Source organism: Cynoglossus semilaevis, chromosome 13 (assembly GCF_000523025.1).
Source record: "Cynoglossus semilaevis isolate Cse_v1.0 chromosome 13, Cse_v1.0, whole genome shotgun sequence".
Taxonomy (NCBI): Eukaryota; Metazoa; Chordata; class Actinopteri; order Pleuronectiformes; family Cynoglossidae; genus Cynoglossus; species Cynoglossus semilaevis.
In genome coordinates this window covers 5981005-6006029 of record NC_024319.1, presented here as the reverse complement: position 1 = coordinate 6006029, position 25025 = coordinate 5981005, and the positions used below count along the sequence as shown (strand labels likewise).

Sequence of the window (25025 nt, the reverse complement as noted above, 5' to 3'; positions counted from 1 at the left end):
ATCGAGGAGGATGAAAGAGGGATCTGCAAATTTGCAATTTTACCAAATGTTTAGTGAGTCATTTAGTTCATGTTAGTAAAACTACATTTTTTAAAAATAATTTTTCTAGAATCAAAAGTCTGTCATTGCGTATCTCATGTTTGACTTTCAATATTATTACAATTACAATGATACAACTATTATCAATGGATTAATACATAATTATGGCAAAAATTAATATGCATATTTCAAACTATTCAACTATTAAATAACTAACTTTTATTATTGCAAACTGAGAGATATGTCCCTCTTGGTGTGAGAAGACCAACTCCTGTTTCTGAATGACATTTCTGATTCTTATATAATCCTACTTGTCTCTCGTTCACCTGATGTCTTTTTACTTCAAAAAAGCCAGAATGCTGCTACACTTCAGCTTTTAAAACAGGGGGCGCTGGCAGCATGCGGCTCTACTATGTGTAGAGCTGCACCACATGTTAAAGACAGTGTATAGAAGGGCTTGTCCACTATGACTTAGATGTTGTTACAAACCACATTCAGTGTGGTATTTTAAGGAGGGACACATGTAGTCCAGATGTGTCTCCTACTTGAATTGTCTGGTGATTAAAAGAGTGGAATAACAAGATCTATAGACTCTTGATCAGCTCCAGTCTTTTACGCAGCAACAATGTGAACAAATTAACTTGGAAAACTAACATTTCTTTTTAATTGCCAGTAATTTAGTTTTATAACTTTAGGTATTGAACGTTTTATTGCTAGAACACTGCACGTCTTTTCCCATAATCTTTTATGATTTAAGGCATTACCAAATGACATTTTATTAATTACCGATCAGTATCTGGACCAACTTGGACTCAGCCTGTAAAAGTCTAACTGTTTTTTCCACATTATACCTCAATGCCATAGTTGACGTGCTGGTGAAACTTCCTTCCTTCCTTCCTTCCTGCTAACACTTACTCAGATGGAAACAGACGTAAACTTACTTAAACATAAGTATTATGTCTCCGAGCATCGCGGGCAATAAAAGTTAATCTGGGCTGACTGGTGGTAATTAAAGTGTCTTCCTGTGTTATTGACTCTCAGAAACAGCAAGACGTGAGCCTTGCCGCTCTCCTCCATCCCCTGATTCTCATCTTTTCTCTCCCTCAATCCTGTTTGCTTCCTGCGGCTCTCCACTTCCATATGTCAATAGTCATTAAACTCAATCACACTGTTCCCTCACAGGAGCAAAGAGCGAGAGACAGAGAAAGTAAGAGAGAGAGACGTGATGAAAGTCAGGCGGTTCAATAGTTTATTAGTGTCTTATTAGCCTTAGCATCAACTCTTTGTGCTATGTTTGCTATAGACGACACAGTGGTTTATCAAACCTGGAGACCACAGTCAGACTAACACTGACAGAGGAACAAATATCAGTTCTGAGGCTGAGAGACAGGAAGTGGCGTGCACTTGCATGCATGTGCGTGTGTGTGTGTACTTACAGTACAATGATGTGGAGCGATGAGGGCATGGTGCTGACTCAGAGCTTTAATGGTGGACAGACATGTCCTGATAAAGTCTTCAGAAACTCCTGCACCTGGTGGGAAACAAACAGCAGGTAGCTGTGAGTCATCACATAAATAAAACTAACGATGACTCAAAAAGCTCAAACATCGTTGGCATTTGGCGTGTATTCTTTCCTCGTAATTTGACATATGCAGTCGTGGAGTTTGACCATTGCATTAACAGACTTTTATTTTAAGACAACAATATGCACGTTAAGTTTGGGTAAGCCACATAAGTTAAGCCAGTGAAGCCATTTTGGGTGTTTTTTGGCTATGACAGGAAACAGGAGTACTACAGTATTCCTGGAGAAAATTCTCACCCACAGGAACAATCAGATACCATTGAGAAACTGAACCAGTCATCTACCTACCTCCTGTAAGGCAAGATCACTAACCACTTACAAACACGTGGCCCCTCTGCAGACAACAATGTTAGATGTCTAGAAGTGGTGAAATGTTAACATTTTAACACATGTGTTGTTTGTCTGTAGCAACTATGGAGAGCTAGCTTTGCAAAGACTCAGAATAACTGAGTGGGCCATTACAGCTCAAACTAATTACAGTGGTTCATTTTTGCTTCATGGTCAGGTTTTTATCATTAAAGTAATTAAAGTGCTATCAGTGTTGTAAATTAAAAAAAAAAAAAAAAAACTCACCCAGAGCACTGGCCAGGTTTGTTTCATTGGATTCCATTGAGCAGACAGAGTTCTTTAAGAAACGAAGCACAGAAAATGAAACATCAGTTTAAAGGTAACACATCTGCACGTGTGGCTAGAAATATAGAGCTGAAACTGAAATCACAATTGGAATAAAACAAAAAAAAATGACACCACCATCAGAATCTGTAATCTGCACACTTACAAGCAGCAGTCCAAGCTGAGCCAGGAATGTCTCGTTCACAATGTTCCATCGAAATATCTGAGAAAAGCCACAGACAGAGTCAAGCAAAAGCAGATGTGGGGTCAGTGAATTTTATATGTGTAAACAATCCTGTTATTATGCAGGGCTAATTCGTTTTTAATTTACTTGCACAATAAACAGAGGAGGCTGTGTACACTCACCCTAACAGTACGTCTACCTTAAAGGACATAGAAGTATGTATGTAGATATTCCATATATGTCGCAGCATTAGAAGAAAATATTGCATCTCCTTGTTACCTGTGATGAGACCAGTTCCAGCACCACAGACAGTGTGGGCAGTGTAACCCTAAGCTGTCTGCTCTGGGATGTTGACGGGTGTCTCCTCCCGATCACATCCCTCAGGGCAGCGAGGACATCGGCTACAGAGAGGACAGGAAACCAGATGAGACTGGAGGGGGGAGTAAAAGGCTGATGGGATGCAAACAAACATTTCTCGACTGTGTAGTGTTGACACTTTCTTTTTTTCACACAACTGACAAAAACCTTCAAGATTTCAATTCTAAGAATAGAAATTCTCCAAAATACAAACAGCGCCCATTATGCAGTGTGATTCTTGCTCTCCACTCGTTCTCACTCGACCATGTGTGTGTGTGTGTGTGTGTGTGTGTGTGTGTGATGTGTCAGTACCCAGTATCAGTGGTGCGGTGCTGCACAGGTGTCCAATCAGTAGGTCCAGACACTGAGACAGGTGACCTGATTGGCCGGGGTTTGCTTTGAGAGGTGAGGCTCTGTTCAGGTCTCTCTCCAGGTACATGACAAGCCTACGGAGAGACAAATATTCACTGCATGTCACAAAACATGACAAACAAACAAAGAAAAATAAATAAAAAAATACTTTTTTCTTTTTTTTTTTGGTTTTTATGTGATATTATCAGAGCTACTGGGAGGATATTTATCTTACCCACTTTAACTCATTTTTAAACACTTAGATTAACTTCATGACTGGGATGGAAATAATGAAAAAAAATAAAGCCACATTAACAACATGATTCTAGTCAGTGAGCAGAGAAATCTTGTCAGCATCTGCTGGAAACACAAAAAAGATACTGGACAAGAAGGAGCGAGAAAGAGAGAGAGAGAGAGAGAGAGAGAGAGAGAAAGAGAGACATGCAGAATTTTTTATACACCGACTTATGAGGACTTAACAAAAATAAATCAAGCTCCATATATTTAAATGAGAGAAGTTTGCAGATACTCTTGGACCTAAATTTACTACTACTATTTTAATAATTTTTAGCATTTTTTTACTTCTGTTTTTCCTAAAATAATGTGATGCAAAAAGAAAAAAAAGGCAATAAATTCAATATATTCTTATCCCGAGGTTTCTAAAATTGAAATATGCCACAGGCAAACTGCAGTGACTGACTGAATAGAATGGAACTGGTACAGTATAATCTAGACAACAGTAATGCAGTATTTCAAATGTGGAAACAACTGACAATGTTGATGTCAGTATATTATCAGATCATTATCATTTTTTTTATGACTGTGTTGTAGAAGCCACAGTTTGTCTAAACTCATGTTGACTTTTTCTATAAAACAACCACCAGAACACACCCATGAGGTTAATCATTATCATTTTTTTTATGACTGTGTTTCAGAAGCCACAGCTTGTCTAAACTCATGTTGACGTTTCCTATAAAACAATCGCCAGAACACACCCATGAGGTTAGCCTCCGGAAAGGGTAAATCATGAGCTTGAATCATTTGGAACCCAAGGTATTATAAGTGAAAGTGAATCATTTGTCATTGTGACACAGCACACCACTGCACACAATGAAATGTGACCTCTGTGTTTAACCCATCAGCTTATAAGCACCTGGGGAGCAGTGCCATGCTCAGGGCACCTCAGTGGTAACTTGGCAGCTGGTGGACTCGAACCAGGAGCCTTCAGGTCCACTAAGCCACCACTGCCCTCAAAAAAATATATAAAAAAGTATACTTGCCGAATGTAATGTTTCAAATTAATTTGAATAATAATAATTTCTTGTAATGAAATGATGATGTTGTATTGTAATGGAAATCAAAATGCTGCAAGCCCTGACATGATGTTCGGACTTCTAGGACAAAGTCCAGCTTTCCATTAAGCTGTGCAGGTGCTGTAGATCCATCTCAACATGACTGCACACTGTCTTTCTGCTTATTTGTATGTGGCTGCTTTGTGTTGCAGCCTCTTTTTTCAGAATGCTAAATAAAGAGGGACACATTTGCCACCTCTGTGTCAGTCACTACGGGAGACTCACAATGTACTCTCACACAACTGACCTACAAGTGGCCTGCTCTGTGTTTGTGACTGCAAGACTATGTCTGTTGAGAGCCATCTCACATCGCTCCCAATGGCAATCTTGACACTTTCTCAGTAAGCCCTGCGCAAGTTTATCTTTATACAGACAAACACACACACACACACATTTTCACACCACTGAGGAGCTAATTAAACAGCGTGCCTGGGTGAGAGCAGGACTGAGGGAAAGACGCGTCTCTCTCTCTGTGTGTGTGTGTGTGGTTGAGTCAGGCAGAGAGCTCGGTGGGAGAGAGACAGGCAGGTCAAATCTGACAGCTTTAACACAGCGAACAGAGGGAGCGCGAGTGAGGAGGGAGTGATAGAGAGGAAGTGCATATAAAGTGAAAGGCGGACAGGAAGAGAAAATGAGTTGAAGGGGGAAAAAAAGTGACAATTAAAACCTTTATTTTTAGTGTCACGTATAAAAGGAAGTTTGTTCTCGTGCCTCACTATGAAAACGCAGACTCATATGAGTAAAGAGTAAAAGTCTGGTCTGTGCTGCACTGCCATGAAACTGTCTCTCAGGGTGAGAGGGAGGCTGGTCCGAAACGTCCTAATTAAGGAAATCTTGCTGATTAGAGTCTATTTTCAGACAGAGACTATTCCTGGACCACACTGCAACCGGATAATCTGTACTTTGTTGAAGGAAATGACCAAAGGCGTACACTGAAAAGATGACAAAAATTCAATGCCACTGCTCAAAGGTGGAAACAATGTGTGTTGCCTTGAAGCTACACTGTGTAAATTAAGTCCTTTGATATTTTCTTTGGTAGAAACTGAATATAAAATCATTTTCACTGAGGTTCCAGGAGTATGAAGTAACATTTTAATTTCATGTAGAATAACTAGATTCCATATGATGCACTAAGGCACAGCAAAAGATACCCAGCTGCCCAAACAAGGGTGAGAGTAGAGGCAGGATCAGCTCCCAGCTAAGCTTTGGAGGAGGAGGAACAACTGAGAATACAGATTTCAACAGAGTTCAACATAAAGAAAAAGAACATTTAGAATGATCAACATAAAGAAAAAGAACATTTAGAACGATTTAGACTGTTATTTGGATTATATCAGGTAAAACCATTCATGTTTCTAAATTGTATTTTCTTGCTTTCCAGTATTTTTTGTGATATCATGTGAGGTGCACAGCCCTTACTTCCCTTACTCCTCACGTCACATAACTTGGTTCCTTTCGACAGTCGATTCATTATCAATCAATTAAGTAATACTGTATATATTTAATTAACAACATCTGTAAGCAATTAGTGAGTACATCGTTGGGTTCGTCATGAAACTCCAATAAAATGTTCTTACGCCTACATCAGTCAGGACAGAGCTGAGAGATAGAAAAGAAATGGCGGAGGTAAAGAGGACTGTATGCAGTCCGATAAAAAATAAACTTTGCGCAGAGTAAGAGTTGGAATAAATAGAGAATGAAAGAGAAGGAGTCGAGGCACAGTTATGAGAATCCATATGTCAGTAAACTAGGGCATCTTTTCTTCAAACTGAAATACCAACTGGTCATAAATTACCGAGGGAATCGAGTGTGTGTGTGTGTGTGTGTATTATATCATGCATATGCATCTGATCATATGAGCGGTGCACCATCACAGCTGCACTACGAGTGAGAGAAGGGGTGAAACACAGGACAACCAGCTCTAATGAACCATGTGAAGCTCCACTGAAGTTACAACATGCAGCAGCACAGGATGAATGTCCAGGGTACATACATTTGTATTAGAATTCCCACAGCTGCTGTTCTAGTTAACACAAAGGTCCCTCAGAGTACATGTGCCCCACCATCAACCCCCCCCTCCAAACCCCGCAGCAGCATTTGTATGAAGAACCCCTTTTCCACCCACTTTTGAAACCAGGCTGCTTTAAACAACACATATACAAAAATATAGAACGTCATATGATCCATGTTAGCAAGTTTGCTAAATTGAATGAGGCTTCGACTGTAGAAAACCTGTGATCTGGTCAGCGTTGGTCAGATACATGTGGAGGGTGAGCAGATTCCTCCTGTACGAATCATTTGTAGAGCTTTCAACATTCAATTACGGCGTAGCCTGAGCAGAAAACGACAATGTGAGCTCCACTCAAGCTTCCCGTCCTGTCAGCCCGACTACACCGACTGCTTGGCCGTGTCTTTAGTCAGAACCAGCTGCCTGTCTCTCAGCAGACCCTGAAGTACTACTGAGAAAACAGCATCCAGTCTAACTGGCTGACAGATAATAATAATTTCACTGGAGCAAATCTGTGAATCTGCCTGCAGTGAAACCAGAAAGCTCATAATGGCAGTCGTTGCAAATACCACTGCACATTATCTGATTTGAGAGGTGTCTGTGGAGATTACATTTGCAAGCACGCCGGAGGGGAAAACACCAATACTGTTATGTTAGCAGTTCTCTGCTTCGTGAAACTTTAGTGGAGCACAATTTTTAGGGTTTGGCGTATCACAATGTGTATGAAAGAGGGAATTTGATTGTCTGGGTGGGTGCGTGACGCACACTGAAAGCTACAGTTAAATAATTGAAGGGAAAATCACACCTTGGTATGGAATTCACAAATGCTAGGGGTTTGTTCTCAGAGAGTGAAGCGTATGTGTGAAGATGGGCAAGAACATTCCAGAGAAACTAATTAGCCAGTGTGGTCTGACTGAGTGACTGGAGTGATGGAGAAGCGGTGCTGGTCCAAATCTCAAATCGCAGTCAGACGAGAGTGTAGTCAACTGTTTGGTCAGATAACAGTTCAGGCACTTTAGCCTCAAGCAGTATTCATGTGTTATGTAGTGTATGTTATAAAAACTATGTGCATAAAAATGCCCGTCAAATTACAACTCAATATTTTTCTTTCCCAAATGTCATTGTGTTACTGAATTATAAATGCATCTATATCAAAACCTAGTTTTGCCTTATGGTTGTTTTTGGAAGTACATTTTCTATTAATATATATATATATATAATGAAAAATAATAAATCATTAATATTAAAAAGTGGGGAAAGGATATATTTGAACGTGTGAGTGTGTACTCACCTGTGCTGACAGCAGTAGAGCAGTATCTGTGGGTTGTCCTGTATTAACAGTAGCAACAGTAGCACCGTTTTGGCTCTCGTCACGTTGGATGCACTCTCCAGACATCGCAACACCGTCAACACCAAATCCTACGTGGCACAAACACAGCGGAATACTCTGAGTCTTTCTGACATGACTTGTGTCTTATCAGAATGACATACTTTTCAATTCTTTTTAAATTATAGGTGTCAGTTTTTTTTCACCTGAAAGCAGATAAGAAATGGAGCTTCTTACATTTGATGTATTTTGAAAAATAAAAATAAATAGCTGTAAAAAATGCCAATACTGATTTGTGAATACAAACTGGAGTGATAATCAACATATAAGATAATGATGTTACCATATTATACTGGTAATGCTGTGGAACTTTTTTTAAAAAATTTTCAAATTTTTTTGAAGTAATTTGGCATGGAATTATTCATTCATTTCCACACTATCTACAGTTTAATCCTTTGCTGGAGCCAATCCCAGCTGTCAACAGCTGAGGGCAGGTGTACACCCTGGACCCTGGACAGTTTGCCAGTCCATATGGGCCGCACACAAACAATCATTAACACTCGCAGTCATTCAATGACTTTAGTCAATTTAGAGTTTTCAGTCAACCTTATCCCCTGATGTGCACGTGTTTGGACAGTGGGAGGAAATCCAGGCCCAGACAGGGAGAAAATACAACATTTTCACCTGTATGTAATGATGACGTCTTCAAATAAGATCAAAATTCTTTCAGTCTGCTTCATATCTTGCTGGGGGGAAGATGACTAAATTATGGCTTTGCTAACAAACCACCTGTGCTAGCTTGTTACACCTACAAGAAATGTTCTATCTGTTTTTGGTGCCATTGTCTGGCTGTTGACAAATCACTGAACTATCAGGCACTTCATCAAATACCGATTGTATCCTACTCACAAACAAAACAACTGAAATAAAAGCCTTGTGTCTTTTGTTGGTTAAAAACAGCTAAAAACCACTATTCACTTAATAATGAATTCAATTAATATTTTTCGTTTACTCATTATTCTATGTGTGGCCACAGAAGGAAGTTGAAGCTTCTTTTCAGAAGGCATTTGCATCTTCTAGAAAACGGCCGTTGTGAAGATCATGGTTGCAGCCAAATCTTTTCTTTCTTACAAAGGTGTGAGGGTCAGTTCAGTTCTGCTCGGAGCCTTAATTATCATTATCATTATAACCAACACCATGCAATACAGCTGTTTGTGTGTGAGTGTGTGTGTGTGTGGAGGAATTTCAATGCATGTGTGTTTATGGATGACACACCGACTTAATTAATTTCAAAGCCCTCTGAGTGTGTGCCTTGCTGATAAGTCCCTCCCCACTACCCACAATGCTTTGCTGAAATAGAAGGCTGCAGCACATCCATTCAGCCAATTAGCCCAGATACTGACACACACTACACATTTGCGTATGTGAATCTGTGGACACAAACACACACACACATGACATCTCTCACAAACATGCACACAAACAGCACATACACAAACAAACAGACTCCTGTGTAAACAAACTCTTGGATTGTCTGTCTTTGCGCCAGGGGAGAGGGGGTGAGGTTGGTAATGGGGGAGTGAGTGTAAGTGGGGAGGGGGGCCGGGGGTGAATGCATATCAGTGCATAATTAGAGAGGAGTTAAAGTACTAAGTTTGTATTCTGCTGTTAAATTGGAAATGCTCAATGCAAATAAATTCAGTTCAGAGTCAATTAACAATGCTAGACTCAGTGTTAAAAACCTTCAAATCAATCGGCGCCCCCTGCCTCACCGAGATTAGAACTTCACATACCACGTCACATGGGCTGTCTAATGGAGAAAATAAATAATGAACTCCCGACAAATTAGTCTGTGCACAGTTCAGCATTAGTTCATCAAGTGATGGAAGGAAAGGAGAGAAAGAGGAAGAGATTGTGGAACACTTTTCCCCAGACCTGCCAAAGGAAAGGAGAGAAAGAGGAAGAGATTCTGGAACACTTTTCCCCAGACCTCGTGTATTAGTGTGAAGCACACTGGTACACAGGAAATGAGTCATAACCAACACAAGGAACCTAGAAGTAAAAATGATTCCTAAATCGTTTATGGTTGAGGTTGTTAGGTCTTCCTGCTGTAAAAAAAATAACATGTTAACCATTTTGTCAGTTCTGGTCCCTATTAGAGCAAAACACAGGATAAAGTATGACAGGAGATATTTTTTAAGCTGGAGATCAGGAGGTAGATCGTCCCGTACAAGCAAGGACTAACAGTTTAACCTCTACACATCTGAACATCCAAAAAAATAAACAACTATTCCACCAAAAAAGAAATATTTTTTTTGTATTTAGACTAGAAGACATGTCTCTTCTTTTGTGGGGCTTGGCAATAGAACCACAGCATATTCAAATGATTTCTGTATTATTGAAAACAGAAGCATACAAACCCTGCTCTGAGTGATGCGGTGAGTTTGAATCTGTGATGTCACTAAGGCAGTGGCCAAAGCAGTGAGCAGGTGCTGCTGGACTCTGGACCCAGCTCCGGCCAAACTCTCCAAAACGGCTGCAGGACCACAAGCATCAATCACTGCCAAGAAGACTGAAGGGTCAACTCGGGTCACCCTGGACAAAGACTGGGGACATGAGAGAATAAACATTATGTTTTTTTATTGGCCCGGAAAATATTTTTTGTTCAATCAACCAGTCTGTAGTTTTCCGTGTATGAATTTGTTTGAATATTCTAGAATCATATTTTAAATGAGCCAAGTGCAAATGCAAAAAAGCAGAACCAGTACTGAGCCTAATTCAATTGTTAGGATCTTTTCTCCCAGCTCCTCTGTCCTCTTTCCAAGAGGGAAGGAAGTGTGCATTCAACACTAATTCCCAGGCTGCTGTGTTTATACCGCTGAGGTTCTGTTTAACATCCTCAACAGGGAAGAAACAAAAAAATAAAATCTTTTCTCAGTTGTAGGGGACACTGTGACTGCAGCAGATGGCCCCTCGCTGCAGAGACTGACAAAGTGACAATAAATAGGGAGACAGAAAATAAATAAACAAGTAATTAGAGTCTAAATTTAGAAGGCACTTTAATATGAATAATGCAGAGCTGCAATTATAATGACATATTCACTATGCTTAAGGCACATTGGAAATTATGTTAGGAAAAGGGACCATTGTTTGAGGATTAAATCGTAAAAACTGACAGTAGACGTTATTTAAAAGAAACTGAAATGCAGTTGAAGTGTTGTTTTTTTAACTCTAGTTTTTTTCATAATCAGATCTTTTATGTAGTTACTGTATTGAAGAAAACATGGACAAATATAGAGGTAGGAAAACTTTTTTTCCTTATCTCTAATGTCTCACCTAAATGTAAACAAACTACAGTCTTTTGAACCACAGTATCTCACAGTGTATTATGTAAAGGTGTGTTTGTGTTCTGGGTATGAACTAACGGAGATGGCAGTGACTCTGACAGCATCCACAGGAGAGTGAGTGAACAGGAACCACAGGGCGGAGCCTATCTCTGGCGTCAACAGTGGGTGGGGCGGTCCAGCAACTCTGGTGGAGATGTTCTCCACGGCTTTAGCAGCAATGTGATGAACAACGGGATCATCCTGAAAAACAGACACACAATTTTATGACAAGAATCAAAGAAAGACACACAAGTGCATTTCTTATCTTCTCCTTCGCAGGTAGATGAACATTTCTGTTACAAAATCACTGAGCAGTAATTGGTAGTAATGTAACTCAAATAATAAAAAAATTATCAATAATAACAATTGGTAGTAATGTAACTCAAATAATAATATTAATAGCAATAATAACAATAATAACTATTTCTATTCTTATTTGAAATTTCTAAATAACTAATTAAGTTTGTCATGACAAAAAAAAAAAAAAAATTAGCCTGCACAGGATTAAAGCATTGAGGGATGAGCCAATCATGACAAGCGGAACCCATTATTACTGACTAGACTTATTTGGGTTTAACTAAAAATGCTGACATTGATTTATAGAGGGTTGTTTTGGTTGAAGGAGCTCAGATAAATTAACAACATTGTAGTTTGAGTAGAAACAACTTAGACATAATTATGACATTGAATTCATGACCCTTCTGAGAGAAATCCCTGGACCTGAAAAAGAACGCAGATAATCGTCACATTGAAAATAAGTGTACAGTATTAGCGTATATTAGTTCATAACTTCCATGTGGTGGCCGTCTGTTGGGTCAATACATGAAAAAAGTACATCAGAAAAATGTGTACAAGTATCGACTACTACGTACTGCAGTCTGTTACAGTGCTACTCTACTTCATTATGCCACAATAACAAAACTCAAAAAAGTCCACGTCATACAAGGCAGAGATGAACAAACGTCTAATTCAATCACCACATGACAATCAGATTAGCTCTCGGCGTCGACCCCCGCACAAGTACAGCGTGTGAGAAAACACTGTATATAAGTTATGCGCAAGTGTTTGTGTGCGTCCCTGCTTATGTGTACGTCGCACACTGTGCCCACACACACCTTTGCCTCAGTAGAAAGTAGTTGCTCATGTTCAGACAATGGGGCCAGGACTAATGAAATCTCCATGGCTGAGGAAATGAGGTTTTTTTTTTTTTCCCCAGGAAAGTCATTGTGTAGAGAGACAGGAAGTGGAACAGAAGTGATTGCGTCTGTCAGGTTATTATTGTCTTTCACTGTGTTACATCACTTAGATGCCACTCTCACCAGATATAATACAATATAATAGAGCCTATTCATAAAACACAGTTGAATGTATCTTGTGGTAAATGCTCATTATAGCAACCGAAACATTCATTCCAGAGGCGTAATTTTATTAAAGCGCAGCCGACATATAATTGCTTAATTAACGGGAACTTTCTCTTATTTTCTTCAATGTTCCCACAATACAGAAAAATATGTCACTTCTGTTCTTGCTAATAATGAAAATTATTAAAACTTATGGACAAATTAAGTAACTAACGAACATAATGACATCATTGTCATACCTATCTATCCCATCGTACCTAATCTACCAATTTTGAATATATTGATATGTAGATCACGTGACCATAATCTACACTATAACAAACTCAGTGCATGCACCCTAGATCTGTATGTGAAGTTGTACACATCTCCATAGATTACACAGACCCTTCTGTCACATCACTGTGTCTTTTACATTCTTAATTGGCATTCAGTCTGACCACATGGTGGACAAAGCCTATTGTCTAATCTTCTCCATCTTGAAAAAGGATTTGTCAGGCACATCTGTGTGAATATGCAGTGTTTGATAAAAGAAAAAGAAAAAGTCCCTATTGTCCAGCACAACCCCTGGGTGCGGAGGAACAAACGCGATCGATAAAAGGTTCTGCTCTGATTCACAACCACGAGGTTTTATTGAAATGAAGGAATACTTTTCAACCCGCTGGGGAACCCTAATCATAACTGATAGCTGGGATAACCAACCTATTCATCCAATATTGCTCATTTAACACCGGGGGACTTGGTGGGACGACAACGTAATGAATTAATTCTGACACCCCTATGGGAACCGGTGCAATGGTCTGCTCCGGCATTCCCTAGGCTTTGCGGACCAGCTCACTAATGAGCCCACGGGGGAGCACCCACTGTCTGTGTTTTAACAGACTGTAGCCCTGCCAGGAACTACATAGAGGGAGAAAAAGGGAAGAGGAGGGAAAAATATGGAGATAGAGAAAGGAGGAGAGACGGAGCGAGAGAAGGGGGGAGAGAAATACCCTTGCAAGTGGTGAGAAACAAGTTGTTCATGCAAAAAAATCCATCATTATGATGCAGTGAGAGAAATGCAGGAGACAGAGGAAGGAGTAAGTTATTCTCATTATAATTTCTCCTAGTGTGAGAAACAAGTTCACACACTCATTATATTATACTCCGTGTCCTACTTAAACCTCACATCTGCAGAAAGTCAACTTTAAAGAAATAAATGTGAAATATTTGAAATGGCTTTCCCAATACGATGGCTACAAGGTCATCAGGGACCTTATCCTGGTCTGAGCGCACGTGACTTTGTGAAGTTTGGCTGTAGTGGGGAATGGACACGATTGGATGATCAAATTTGTTCCTTTTTAGTAAAGTGCTATTCATAATTGCTGAAATTCCTTTTTAGTAAAGTGCTATTCATAATAGCTGAAATTCATTTTGAATCGACTGCTTTCACTTCACTTGTGTTAAGCGTGACAGAGAGTTGATCTTTCACTACTGTGTCCTAACCACAGGGTTTAGAACCGGACAAACAGTAACAAAAGTTCTGCTAGTTCATTTTGTGTTGTGTTGTAAATACATGTTTTTCTGTCCACCTTCATTTTATACGACTAGACATTTCACTCACAACCCTACAATCTCAAGGTTTCCTTTCCTCTCAAAATAGAAAACCTGTATTTTATATATATATATATATTTTCTTTGCACAAATGACTTCAAACTCAGACTCCTTGTGGTCTGTTTCAAAAGGGAAATGACATTAATGTAAGCTTCAACTAATGCTAATAAGCTCAGAAATGCTGTGATGAAAAAGGCGTTAAACTATATAAGCAATTAAAATTTATTTTCTTTTTGTCTAAGTGGAGCAACATATTTTGTAGTATCAGTTACTTGGCAACTGCAAATAGCTAAACTTTGTCTTACATTCTGTTCACTTTAGACAAGGATTCTTTTTTAAATTAATATTTATTTTATCAACCTGACAAAATGGTTTTGCAGTGATGGGGTTGAATTACACTCAGGTTCAGAAATGTGTTTGGCAATGTTGAACTTCAGGCTAAAATAAAGTGGGGAAACCCCTAGTTTTCAGATGAAAAGAGACCAAATCCTGGCAGTTATGGAATAATAAAACTTTTTTTTTTCTTTTTGTGGGATGTTGAGGAGATTAGTTTATATCCCAACATGTTTGCACATGGTCTCAACCTGAAAAGAGGTTTATATATCTACCACCAAAACTTTATCACGTAGACCGGCGCTGGGTTTGTGTGTAAGCCCGCATGTGTGTTCACATGTCTGATGTGGGTTTCCTCTGTAATTGAAGTCCTTTAGAAGCCAACGCACCTGGTTTTGAATAAGCCCCTATGGCAGGAACAGGCAGTCATCAATCAGCCTCACACAGCACATCTAACGCCACTAATAACCACACTCAAAGACAGAGACAGACTGCCTGATTAACTGGCTAACAGGGCATGAAGAAAGAGGACGAGCTGTGGACAAAAGAGCAACAAGTACAGGTTCAAAACCACAAGAGCAGCAGAAGAGAGATGAAAACCTGTAAACTAATGGGCCAACCCGGAGACAAAACAAGGACACAAACCAGTAAACAGAGTTACAGGGAGGCAAACAGACACTGGCGTATTCCCCGAGCAAACAAATATAGCACAGAAGGACAACCTGACAGGCAGCGGGAACAGCACAGACGCACACAAACTGTACCAACAACTTTCTCCTTTTCAGGGCCCAAAACTATTGCATGAGGTTATCCAAAAATAATAAATGTAAATTTACAATCAATCAACATCATATTAAAAAAGTAAATATTACTAGGTTAGACAATGGTGTTAACACACGTCTGTGCGTGAATACATTTTGTGGAGTGGTCACATCCTGTGTTAGAGACACGAGGGTAAGACCCATGACTGTTTAGAGAGTCCCTCTCTGTTCTCCTCTCCTTTGTGGGAGATAGTAATAAATCATTTATAGGATCTCCATTGGTGTGTGTGTGTGTGTGTGTGTGTACGGGGATTTTTACCTTCTGCCCCTTGGCTTCTAACACAGTATTGCTGTTCACACCCATTTCCCCTGCACACACATGCAGAGAGAGAGAGAGAGAGAGAGAGAGAGAGAGAGAGAGAGACAGACACACACACATTTTTCTTGCAGCAGTAGCATCATCTTGTTCATCCTCATAAATAATTTCCTGCAGCTCAAGTCTGGCCTGGAAACCTGTCTTTCACACCATGCCATCTACTCCCCCCTCCACCCCTCTTCAACACACTCTCCCTCTTTTTCTGACCCCCCTGTTTCCTCCCTTCTCGTTCATCCTACCTGTCACTCCGTGCCGTCCCTCACTACCCCACCGCTCCACCAGTAAGAACCACCGTGCTCTCTTTGGCTCTCTGCCCACTCTCGACCCCCTCACCTCAGCCCCTGCAGTCGACTCTCCGTCTAGTGCAACGATCTCCATCCCTTACCTCAGTGCTTTATCAGGAGTAACTCTCAACAGCAGCAGAGGGGGGCTGGGGTGATCCAGCGGGTCAGAAATTGCATCAAAACCACACTGCCTGGAGCGCATTAGACAGGGTCTTGGCACTGCAGCTCAGTGCTGTCATGTGTTGAAAAGTGTGTGGCACCGAATTTACATTTAGTACACGGGCAGACAAACTCACTGTCCGCATTTGGACTAAATTGCAAATTGCTAGTCTTTCCAAACATCCCTCTGGTAACAAACCAACAAAAAAGGAGGAGCTGAAGGATCCAAGAGTTAATCTGACAGCGTGGGTTATTGGAATACAAACAATGACGAACACAGCAAACTTCAGAACTTTTGTTTTCGGACAGAAACCAGAGGCCAACAGAAAACTACTGGTGTAACCCCAGAGAAAGATACAGTTGTATTTGCAAACATCTGCATGAGCCAAGATGGCAGAGTTAACTTAACGGTTTAATGGTTTAACTTAACTGTAATGCCAATATAATCGTTGTTTATCCTAATATTTATTATCAACAAGAAAACATTAATTCATTGTTTATCCTAATATTTATTATCAACATGCAAGAAAACGTTAATTCGCACTTATCTGACATAAACAGCTGTGGAGACAAAAGTTGGGAGAACCAAACCAGAATGCACTGCAGGGGGCAGACATGAGCCTGACCTTTTTCTACCTACTCATGTATCGTATTCTATGAAATGAATGACCTTTGTGTTGTTTAAAAACATGCGTTGATCTGCCACTGCAAGGACTGAATTATATCATTTACTGAGCTCCTTTATACCTCATATGGATTTATAGGCAGCATCTCTGCTCATCAAATTTCAGTAAAGGGACTGTGGTAGAGGAAAGTGGAAAAACCTGAAGCGCTCATGAGGGTAAAAGGTTTGATATTCTTTCATGGAACTTGGCTCTTCGTGATTATTAAAAAAGCTAAAGCCAAGCTCGGGCATTTCAGCAACAGAAGTCCTCTCCAGGGCAAATAAGGATGGGTGAATATGAGCTGCTCAGTCTTTCTCGATTATGTTCCTTTTTTTTTTTTTTAGATACAGACTTTTTGCACTTACTATGGAGCTAATTAGTTCGTCTTCTACTGCTTTATCCTGTTCAGAATCTCTGGGAGGGAGCTGCTGCAAAAACCCAGACTTCGGGTGAGGCCTGGGTAAACCCTGGAAAGTTCACCAGTCCACAGACAGACGCATTCATAACTATGGTCTCCAACTCAAATGAAGTAAAATATACAAAATATAAGTAACATCTCACAACCCACAATTCTCTGCCAAAATCAAAGTACATTAGAGATTGTGTCTCCAGAGTAAACTCCTTTGTGACATTTACTCAAATGTCAGTATTTTTGGAATACTCTGTTTACTCCCCGCTGGTCAAGGCTTGTAAAGTTAGACTGGATCTAGAACAGGTAACATCTCATTACTATTATTGCTATTATTGTTGCTTTGTTCTTGAAAATTGTTGCTCCCAAACTACACAATTTACCAAGGCTCAACCCCGGGGCTTAAAGCTTCCATTGATTTCCATTGTGTCAACAGAACACCCAATAACAGCAGTGCTTTAGCCGCCATTCAGTGAAATAAACTGAGATAAAATGCTGGTGGAAGCAAATTCTCAAGCTGACTTTGAGTTGCTGCGCATTCCCAAAATGCTGCACAAACACATGGCATTTGCTTATAAGAAAAGATCTTATTTCCGTGCAAATTTGAGACTGTATGTTTAAGTGTAGTAAGCTAGAAAACCATCTTGTTAGTGCCAGAAATGTTATGCCCACAAGACAAACTTAGACTATTTAGACAGCAGTGTAACAATTATACCACATATACTTTGAGTGTCTGGTCCCTCAGGCTGTGTATGTGTTAGTGTGTGTTTCCAGCAGCACACTCACAACTCAATAATGATAAATAAGTCAACCTCTTCCCTCCTCCTCTCAACCCCTCTCCCTGTCACACACACCCCCTCCTCTGTTCATCTACCCCCCGCTACACTCCCAGTGGTAATGAAGCAACAGTAGGTACGAGTTGACAACTGTGCACACCAGTTTCATCTATATTCATACTGCTACAGTGGGCCACCAAAGTAAGACCCCTTCTAGCCCTGCGAGACAAAAACAACACTCATCCTTCTCCTTCTCTACTTCTACATGACCAATGCATCTGCAGTCACTACTGTCAAAGAAAGTTCAGCATTCGGCAACAGAGACCCTGTGAGACACTAATTAAAAATATGGGATATTAGGAATAGGGTTTTTACAAATCTTAATGACAATTAACAGTATTAATGGTTGATTGATAGCATTTCTGATATGAAATGCAGTGTATAAAAATATAGTTAATTATATGATACAGAGGTTATCAATTGACCACTAGGGGGCATGTTTTTAACAGCCATCAACAGCAAATGAAACACTATCAGAGGCATTGATTTTCACCAGTCTGTCTCCAGAATTGAGCGACATCAGGTGACATAGTTAGACCAGGTCAAATAAAAAAATAAAAAAAATGTCCTCAGATGGTTGCTGTCAGTAATCAGTATTTCGTAGGTCGACCATTGGCTTCTGTAAAGACGATGCAGACCAGATCCGACTCAATCTCGGTGAATATACTAAAAATTCAAACTCCTGCCTGAGTGTACACTTATAGGCACACAAGTATTTTAAAATGTATATTTTGTGCCAGTGGAAATGGTATACAGAATAATTTCACCTCAAACTTACACAGTGTACCTACAGTATAAATGAGCGCAGCCAATGATACAGTTTCTTCCAGTTATGACTGTTAGTGACTTGAATAAGAGACACTTATTGAAGAGGAGAACAGGAGGCTCGGAACAAACGAGTTCAATCTCTTACCAGCGGCAGGGAGATGCCAACGCCGTTACATTACCTGTTTATGTATTTGGCAAATTTTGAGAAGCATAATTGAATAAAAGAGTGTCGAGCAAGTGGTGAAAGAAAAGCCAGCAATACGGAGCAAGAGGCGGTTTATTTATGCTCCTGCTCCAACTACTGTATCTGTGTGTGTCTGGAGGGCCCTAATTGCTACTGAGGTCAGGCTGCCGAGCAGTAAAGGGTTGCGTTTGATGCAGGTAAGAGTGTGTGCGCATGCATGTGTGTGTGCCTGCTCTGCATGCCCTTGACTTGCAGCTGGCAAACAATGCTTTAGGCCCCCACAGATGCCTCATCATTACTGTTCACAGGGATCCCCCTGCCCCACACACATACTTGCAGGCGCACGCACACACAGCGAGAGACTTAGTCACAGCTACACAAAACAGACACACGCAGACGTACACAGAGACACTCACCCCTTCCCGCAGGCTCCTCATTAAGCCAGTGTAGGCGGCAGCGGGAACAAACCACAGTCCCTCTGGGGAGCCTCTCTTCTCTTCCTGATAGAGAGGCATAGGAAAGACAGGGAGAGAGGGTGAGAGGAGAGAGCGGTGGGGGCATGGTTGGGGGCAGGGGCAGTTGAGGAGTAGAGTGGGAGTGGGAGAAAGGCAGAGCGATAATGTGGAGGAGATGCGAGTACACAGGAGCAAGGAAAAGGGCAAGATAGGGCCAAGTTGGTGAGGGGATGTGGGAGTCAGGGGAGTCATGACATCTTGATTACTCGGTTAGCAGGTCTGAGTACAAACATGCCTCATAACTATTCAGATATATGTGTTCATAGATTTCTACTCAGTGTGTTTGTGTAGCAACATTTCTTTACCTTATTTGCTTAATACATTTATTCATATAAATGTTCACAATGATGTAAACATGTTACATAATGTTTACATGATTTTTGTTAAACTCTAACTTTAACCAGTATTAGTTACCTGCAACACGTCACGTCAAGAAATAGGGACCAAAATGAGATTTGTACCAAATGAGACCACAAAATCAATGAAATATATAGAATCACAAATTGTATACAACCTATAAATCAAATATTAAGAATTTAAATAAATGAAGTGAATATTTAGTTATTTAATTTTTAATGGCTTAAATAAGTATTTACACTGTATGCACCGTATTATCCTCCCTGTCAGTACAACCCCCTGATATTGTATATTTTTTTTCTTACCTGTAATTTTTTTTTTAATATTTTCATTAAATATTAGTGGGTTTCATAACTGGTGTGTGAGGCTCTAGGCTATATCTAACCTTGAGGAAAAAGACAGCACTGGAGGCTACAACCAATCGTTGTCATTGACTGGAGCTGCACAAGAAGACAGCAGAAAACCATGTGAATGTACCAGGGGACACTTTAAGTGCAATTCCAAATGATTCTAATAAAACTGATTTTAATGATGTTTCATGGAAGAAAAAAATAGTCACCCATTAGAACGCAGTCAAGAGCAAGAATATATTAAAAAAAAAAGGTAGCAAAAAAGGTGTTGTTTGCCACCATTGTGGCCATTGAGTTGAATTTAGTTCATATAGAATGTAAGTCTAAGAGTTTGGAAATTGTTTGATTTTCAAAAGTGTTTTTTGTTGTCTTACACCATGTTGTTTTCACATTATTCCCAAATGCACACACTTGGCAAAAAACACAGTTACTTTTAACCTTGGGAAAATCCAATAACATTTTGCAGTATTTGTGTGTTGCAGAGGTTGTAGCTGAGACATAACCTTGGAAAAGGATGTAGTACAGTAGCTGAAGCTGACCCTGACTCTGACCAAGAAACAGCCGACCTGCAGGTGCCCCGGAGGACTCTTTAAAGATTTAGTATAAATAAAACAAGGACACAGTTGTACCGTTGTCAATTCCTTGATGCAGTTGAGAAACATGGAATTCTCAGGTTGATACTAAACTCAGGGGCAGAAGTGACACTTGAGCTCATGCAGCATTGAAAACTGTGTGAATTGTTGAGTTGAAAACATACACCTCCATTTCTACAGGTTTGTCAATGTTTTGTCATGAAATGATGGGCTGGTCTAGGTTCACAGTTTTCATATGTCTGGCAAATATCAACACAAACATTAACGTAGTAATGTACAAACTACTGAGAGTGCATTGATAAATGATGTAATTTGGAAGAGAAAAACAACATAACCCCTGATCATTTCTGACCTTCCGACCTTTATCTTATAACAACGTGTATCAAACAAAGAGTAGAAAGAGACTTTTTTCACTCTTACTGAAAGTGACACTCACTGTGTTCACACGATCAGCTGAATCATGTCCCTGTGAGTTCCTCGAGAATAGATAATAGAGATTAGATATTGGATCAAGTCCATGGTCAATAGTGCAGTCAGATTACATACACTGGAAATTGATACGACTTTTCCTAAATTGACGATAATTTGCAGAATCAAATTTGAGCAGCTACAGCGGTTCTGGCTCTTTTTTTTCTCCACATCGCTGTATTTTCCTGAATACTGGATCATTTACTTCTCGCCTTCACTTAGCAAAACCATTACAATATTAAAATGTCAATATTAAAATGAAAAGCTGATCTGAAACACTATCTTGAACCAAGAAAGAGGACAGTAGCAATAATTATGGATTTTACAGACTTGTGTAAATGTATCTTAGATCTCCTCTTCCCTTGTTTGTTTCCATGTTTCCTTTTCATCCTATTCAGTCATTTTAACCTTGTGGGCCCAGACAACTGTCTGTACATCCCTGAGTTTGATCTGCTTAAGTTAAAAGTCAGATTTTTCCCAACATCACTAGCACAGAGTGCCTCCTCATTGTGTAAAATGCTTCTCTTTCTTTTATACTCTCAGGTCTTAGCCTAAATAAGCAAAGGGATTTCAAATAATGTATGTTTTGATGTGGTGCAATATAATAATTTGTTCTTTTGTTTTTGATTTTTCTTTTTTTTTGGTCTGTGTAACCCTCTTTGATCTTCCATTCTTTTAATCTACATTAAGATATCAGGATCTTACGTGCAGCTTTTACCTGAGACGTGATGAGGTAGAGAAACTCCCCTAGTGGTGGCAGTAGAAAATGCTTCACTTTATTATTCCTCTGATTTTCCCTCAACAGGTCCGTCATTGATGTCACAGCCTGGTGAGAGAGAAGAGAAAGGATGCATTTTATTTATTAAAAATGACCCCAAAAAATAAACAGACGTTTAAAAAAGAGGTCTCAACCAGGTTGTTCTCCCACTGAATAATGAGACTTAAAATCACTAATTCATTACATGACAATGCATCTGAAGGTGTACAATCAGACCATGCAGCATGAAAGAACCATTGGGTAAAGCTACTTGAGCAATTAAACCGATTTCAATAAATCTCCAGCTTCTCCAGGCTACTCTTTTTGTTAGTAAATCTGACTAGAGACTAAAGAGCAAGAAGGATCATCAAGTGAAAATCGCAGTATTTTAATCAAATACCAACTTACTTACTTCTGTAAACCTTCTGAGTATTCATTTTGATTTTTAAGAAGATGGCTTCTCTACTGTCTAAGATTCATTCAACTTCAGATAAAAACTGTACAGTATTAAAATGTATGTGTAGCTGAAGGAGAGTCAGGCTGAATGTACCAATGTACAGAGCAGCATCATCAGCATAAACTAACAATTTACATTGTTGCAAGTTTAGAGTAGTTTTTGGACAAACTACGGGGGGTCACCATGAACTGCAGTGAGAGATTTGGGTTTAATCTGCCTGACCATGTTCAGTTCAACGATGAGGAACAGTGAAAGTTGTACAGAGGGTATTTAAAAAAAAAAAAAAAAAAAACTAGCTGCCTCTACATATCATCATTAATTAATTAATTTAATTAGTTTACTCACTGCTAAGACTATTTTTAGCATCAGTGCTCCACCTGTCACGGGCTTTGACAGTGCATTTGCAGGAAAAAGACTAAAGGTGAGTAAGGTATCTTGTTGAGTAGTATTGTTATGACAGTAATATGAGGTGGTGAGAAAAAACCTGTGTGTAAATGCCCTCATAAATGAAATAATGAAGTCAGAAGAGTAGATTTACTAAAATTCAGCCAAAATGTGTGGGAGAGCAGTAGAAGGTAGAACTCTGAGCTGGACAGAAACCTTGTTGTTGAAAAAAAAAACATTCAAATACACACAGTCATACATTTGCACACATACACACAACGATGTACAATTACTGTATGCGCACATATAACTAGGTAAACAAATGCAACACTTGTTTAACTGAGACAAACACACACACAGAGTACAGAATTAACTATATGCAGAGACAGCTTTGCTGGCTGCCTGGCTGCTTCTTGGCATTAGCATTACTGCCAGCTTTCCCCCTCTCTGTGATCTAAAGCAAAATCTGCCTCACTCCTGTAGCTCTCCCTTCTCCACATTTTTCCTTTTCCTTTTTGCTGCTCTCTCTATCCTCACTCTGTTGTACTCTCAAACTTTTTTTTTTCTTAATTTTGTCTTTACTTTGAATTGCCCTCAATATACAGTTTCCATCACCCGGTATCTCTCAGGCGCTCACCTACAATTTTAGCTCTCACTTGTTACCGTCTCTCACCTTCCGTCACCCTTTCTCACAGAAGGGTGCGGAGAGGTAACAAGTCTGTTAGTCACATCTCTCTCAACATGCTGCATGTCTTTCCTGGGAGAATTTTTTTATTTTTTTTATTTTTTTTTTCAAATATCAATGGTGTATCATTATGCTGAGCCATGTATGAGCATGCTAGGGTAACAGTTTGTCACAGGAATCCTAAACATACAAATCATATTTCCAATAATTTGGCAGCCTTCTTTGAAATTCAGCAAAACATTTGTGGTTTGTCAATTCACTTAATTCCCTATCTCTTGGACTGTAAGAAAAAGAAAGTTATTGCGGGAGGAAAAAGGAAGGGGAGGGAGGGTAAATTACATGATTTAATTTGTTAAACAAGAACAGGTCAGGGCTTAACTTTTGTCTTGAGAGCGCCCTACATTAATTTTGTGCAGCAACATCATCAAGTTTAAGCATTTGGACCAAAGATAACAAACATGTCATACTGCAGGAGGGTGGTGTGAATCACGATGTGTTTATGTACTACATCCAAAATAGACCATTTGAAAATAAAGTCTCATAAGAAAATAATAATGTTCCCATCATTGCAGGAACCATAGCTTTCTTCACAAAGTGATTAGTGTAGTTTTGTAGACATTGAGTGCATGCACCTGACTGGACAAGTCTAGATGCTCAGACCTGTGTTTCCTATTTACAACAACCTAAAAAATCTGCTTCATCAAACATTTGCTACATTTAGACAGCTAGAGTCATTAATGGGCTACAATCTACTTTTAGACAGCTACAGTCATTAATGGAGTAAAGAGCAACTCAGAGGTTGGTCAGTAGCTACAATCTACTTTTAGACAGCTACAGCGTTAATGCAGTAAAGAGCAACTCTCAGGTTGGTCTGTGAAAAGATAAAAGATCTAACCTGTAACCTTTTGTTTTTAAACTGTGATAAGAGTTCAAGTGCAAGAATTTGCTGTGACCTTTGTTGACAGCGGGCTGTAGAGAAAAGAAGACAACCATGTTCTAAAGTCTAATGTTTAGACTTCAAATTATCAACTCAAACTGTGTTGTCAAACTGACCACACAGATGTTCTCCTTACAATCACAGTACTCATTATTTACATCAGTTACTCTCTGGTCTCTTACTCCATAAACAACAACAACAACATCTACAGAACACAGACAGTGAGAGCACAGTTTTAAACCTGAAACACTGGCATTTAAACGTGTGTGGTCCAACATTTAAATTCCCCAAAATGTTGCCTGACTCTGTAGTAAGTATGGTGTGCTGCAGTTATTGGATGCCATAATTAAAGTAAATGCGACCGGCACTACACTGACACGCACTCGCAATTTTCTACCAAAATGGGTTGTCATTATCTCTGCATCAACACTCCCTCAGATCAAATAATGCACATGAATGCACACAGAGGAAACACAAACATTATGTCCTTAATTAATATGCATAAGCAACACTGGAACACTGGCAGGGAGAATAAAAATGAGTCCCAGCACAACACAAAGAAGTTTTTGTACACACACACAAACAAGAACAACACAC

At 39.6% G+C, this 25025-nt stretch overlaps 1 protein-coding gene across 6 annotated transcripts in view; it reads right to left on the bottom strand.

The window, feature by feature from the left end:
- Positions 1–25025, bottom strand: part of ulk4 (unc-51 like kinase 4) — a 96758-nt gene that overhangs the window by 34251 nt on the left and 37482 nt on the right. For all 6 annotated transcript variants that reach the window (XM_025061682.1, XM_025061681.1, XM_025061680.1 and 3 more), the window contains 10 exons: positions 21927–22034; positions 19342–19425; positions 11238–11399; positions 10233–10418; positions 7777–7904; positions 3087–3220; positions 2697–2818; positions 2400–2456; positions 2195–2246; positions 1476–1570 (listed from right to left, as the gene is read on the bottom strand). In XM_025061682.1, coding sequence (XP_024917450.1) covers positions 1476–1570; positions 2195–2246; positions 2400–2456; positions 2697–2818; positions 3087–3220; positions 7777–7904; positions 10233–10418; positions 11238–11399; positions 19342–19425; positions 21927–22034 — 1128 coding nt within the window. The remainder of the gene's footprint in view (positions 1–1475; positions 1571–2194; positions 2247–2399; positions 2457–2696; positions 2819–3086; positions 3221–7776; positions 7905–10232; positions 10419–11237; positions 11400–19341; positions 19426–21926; positions 22035–25025) is intronic.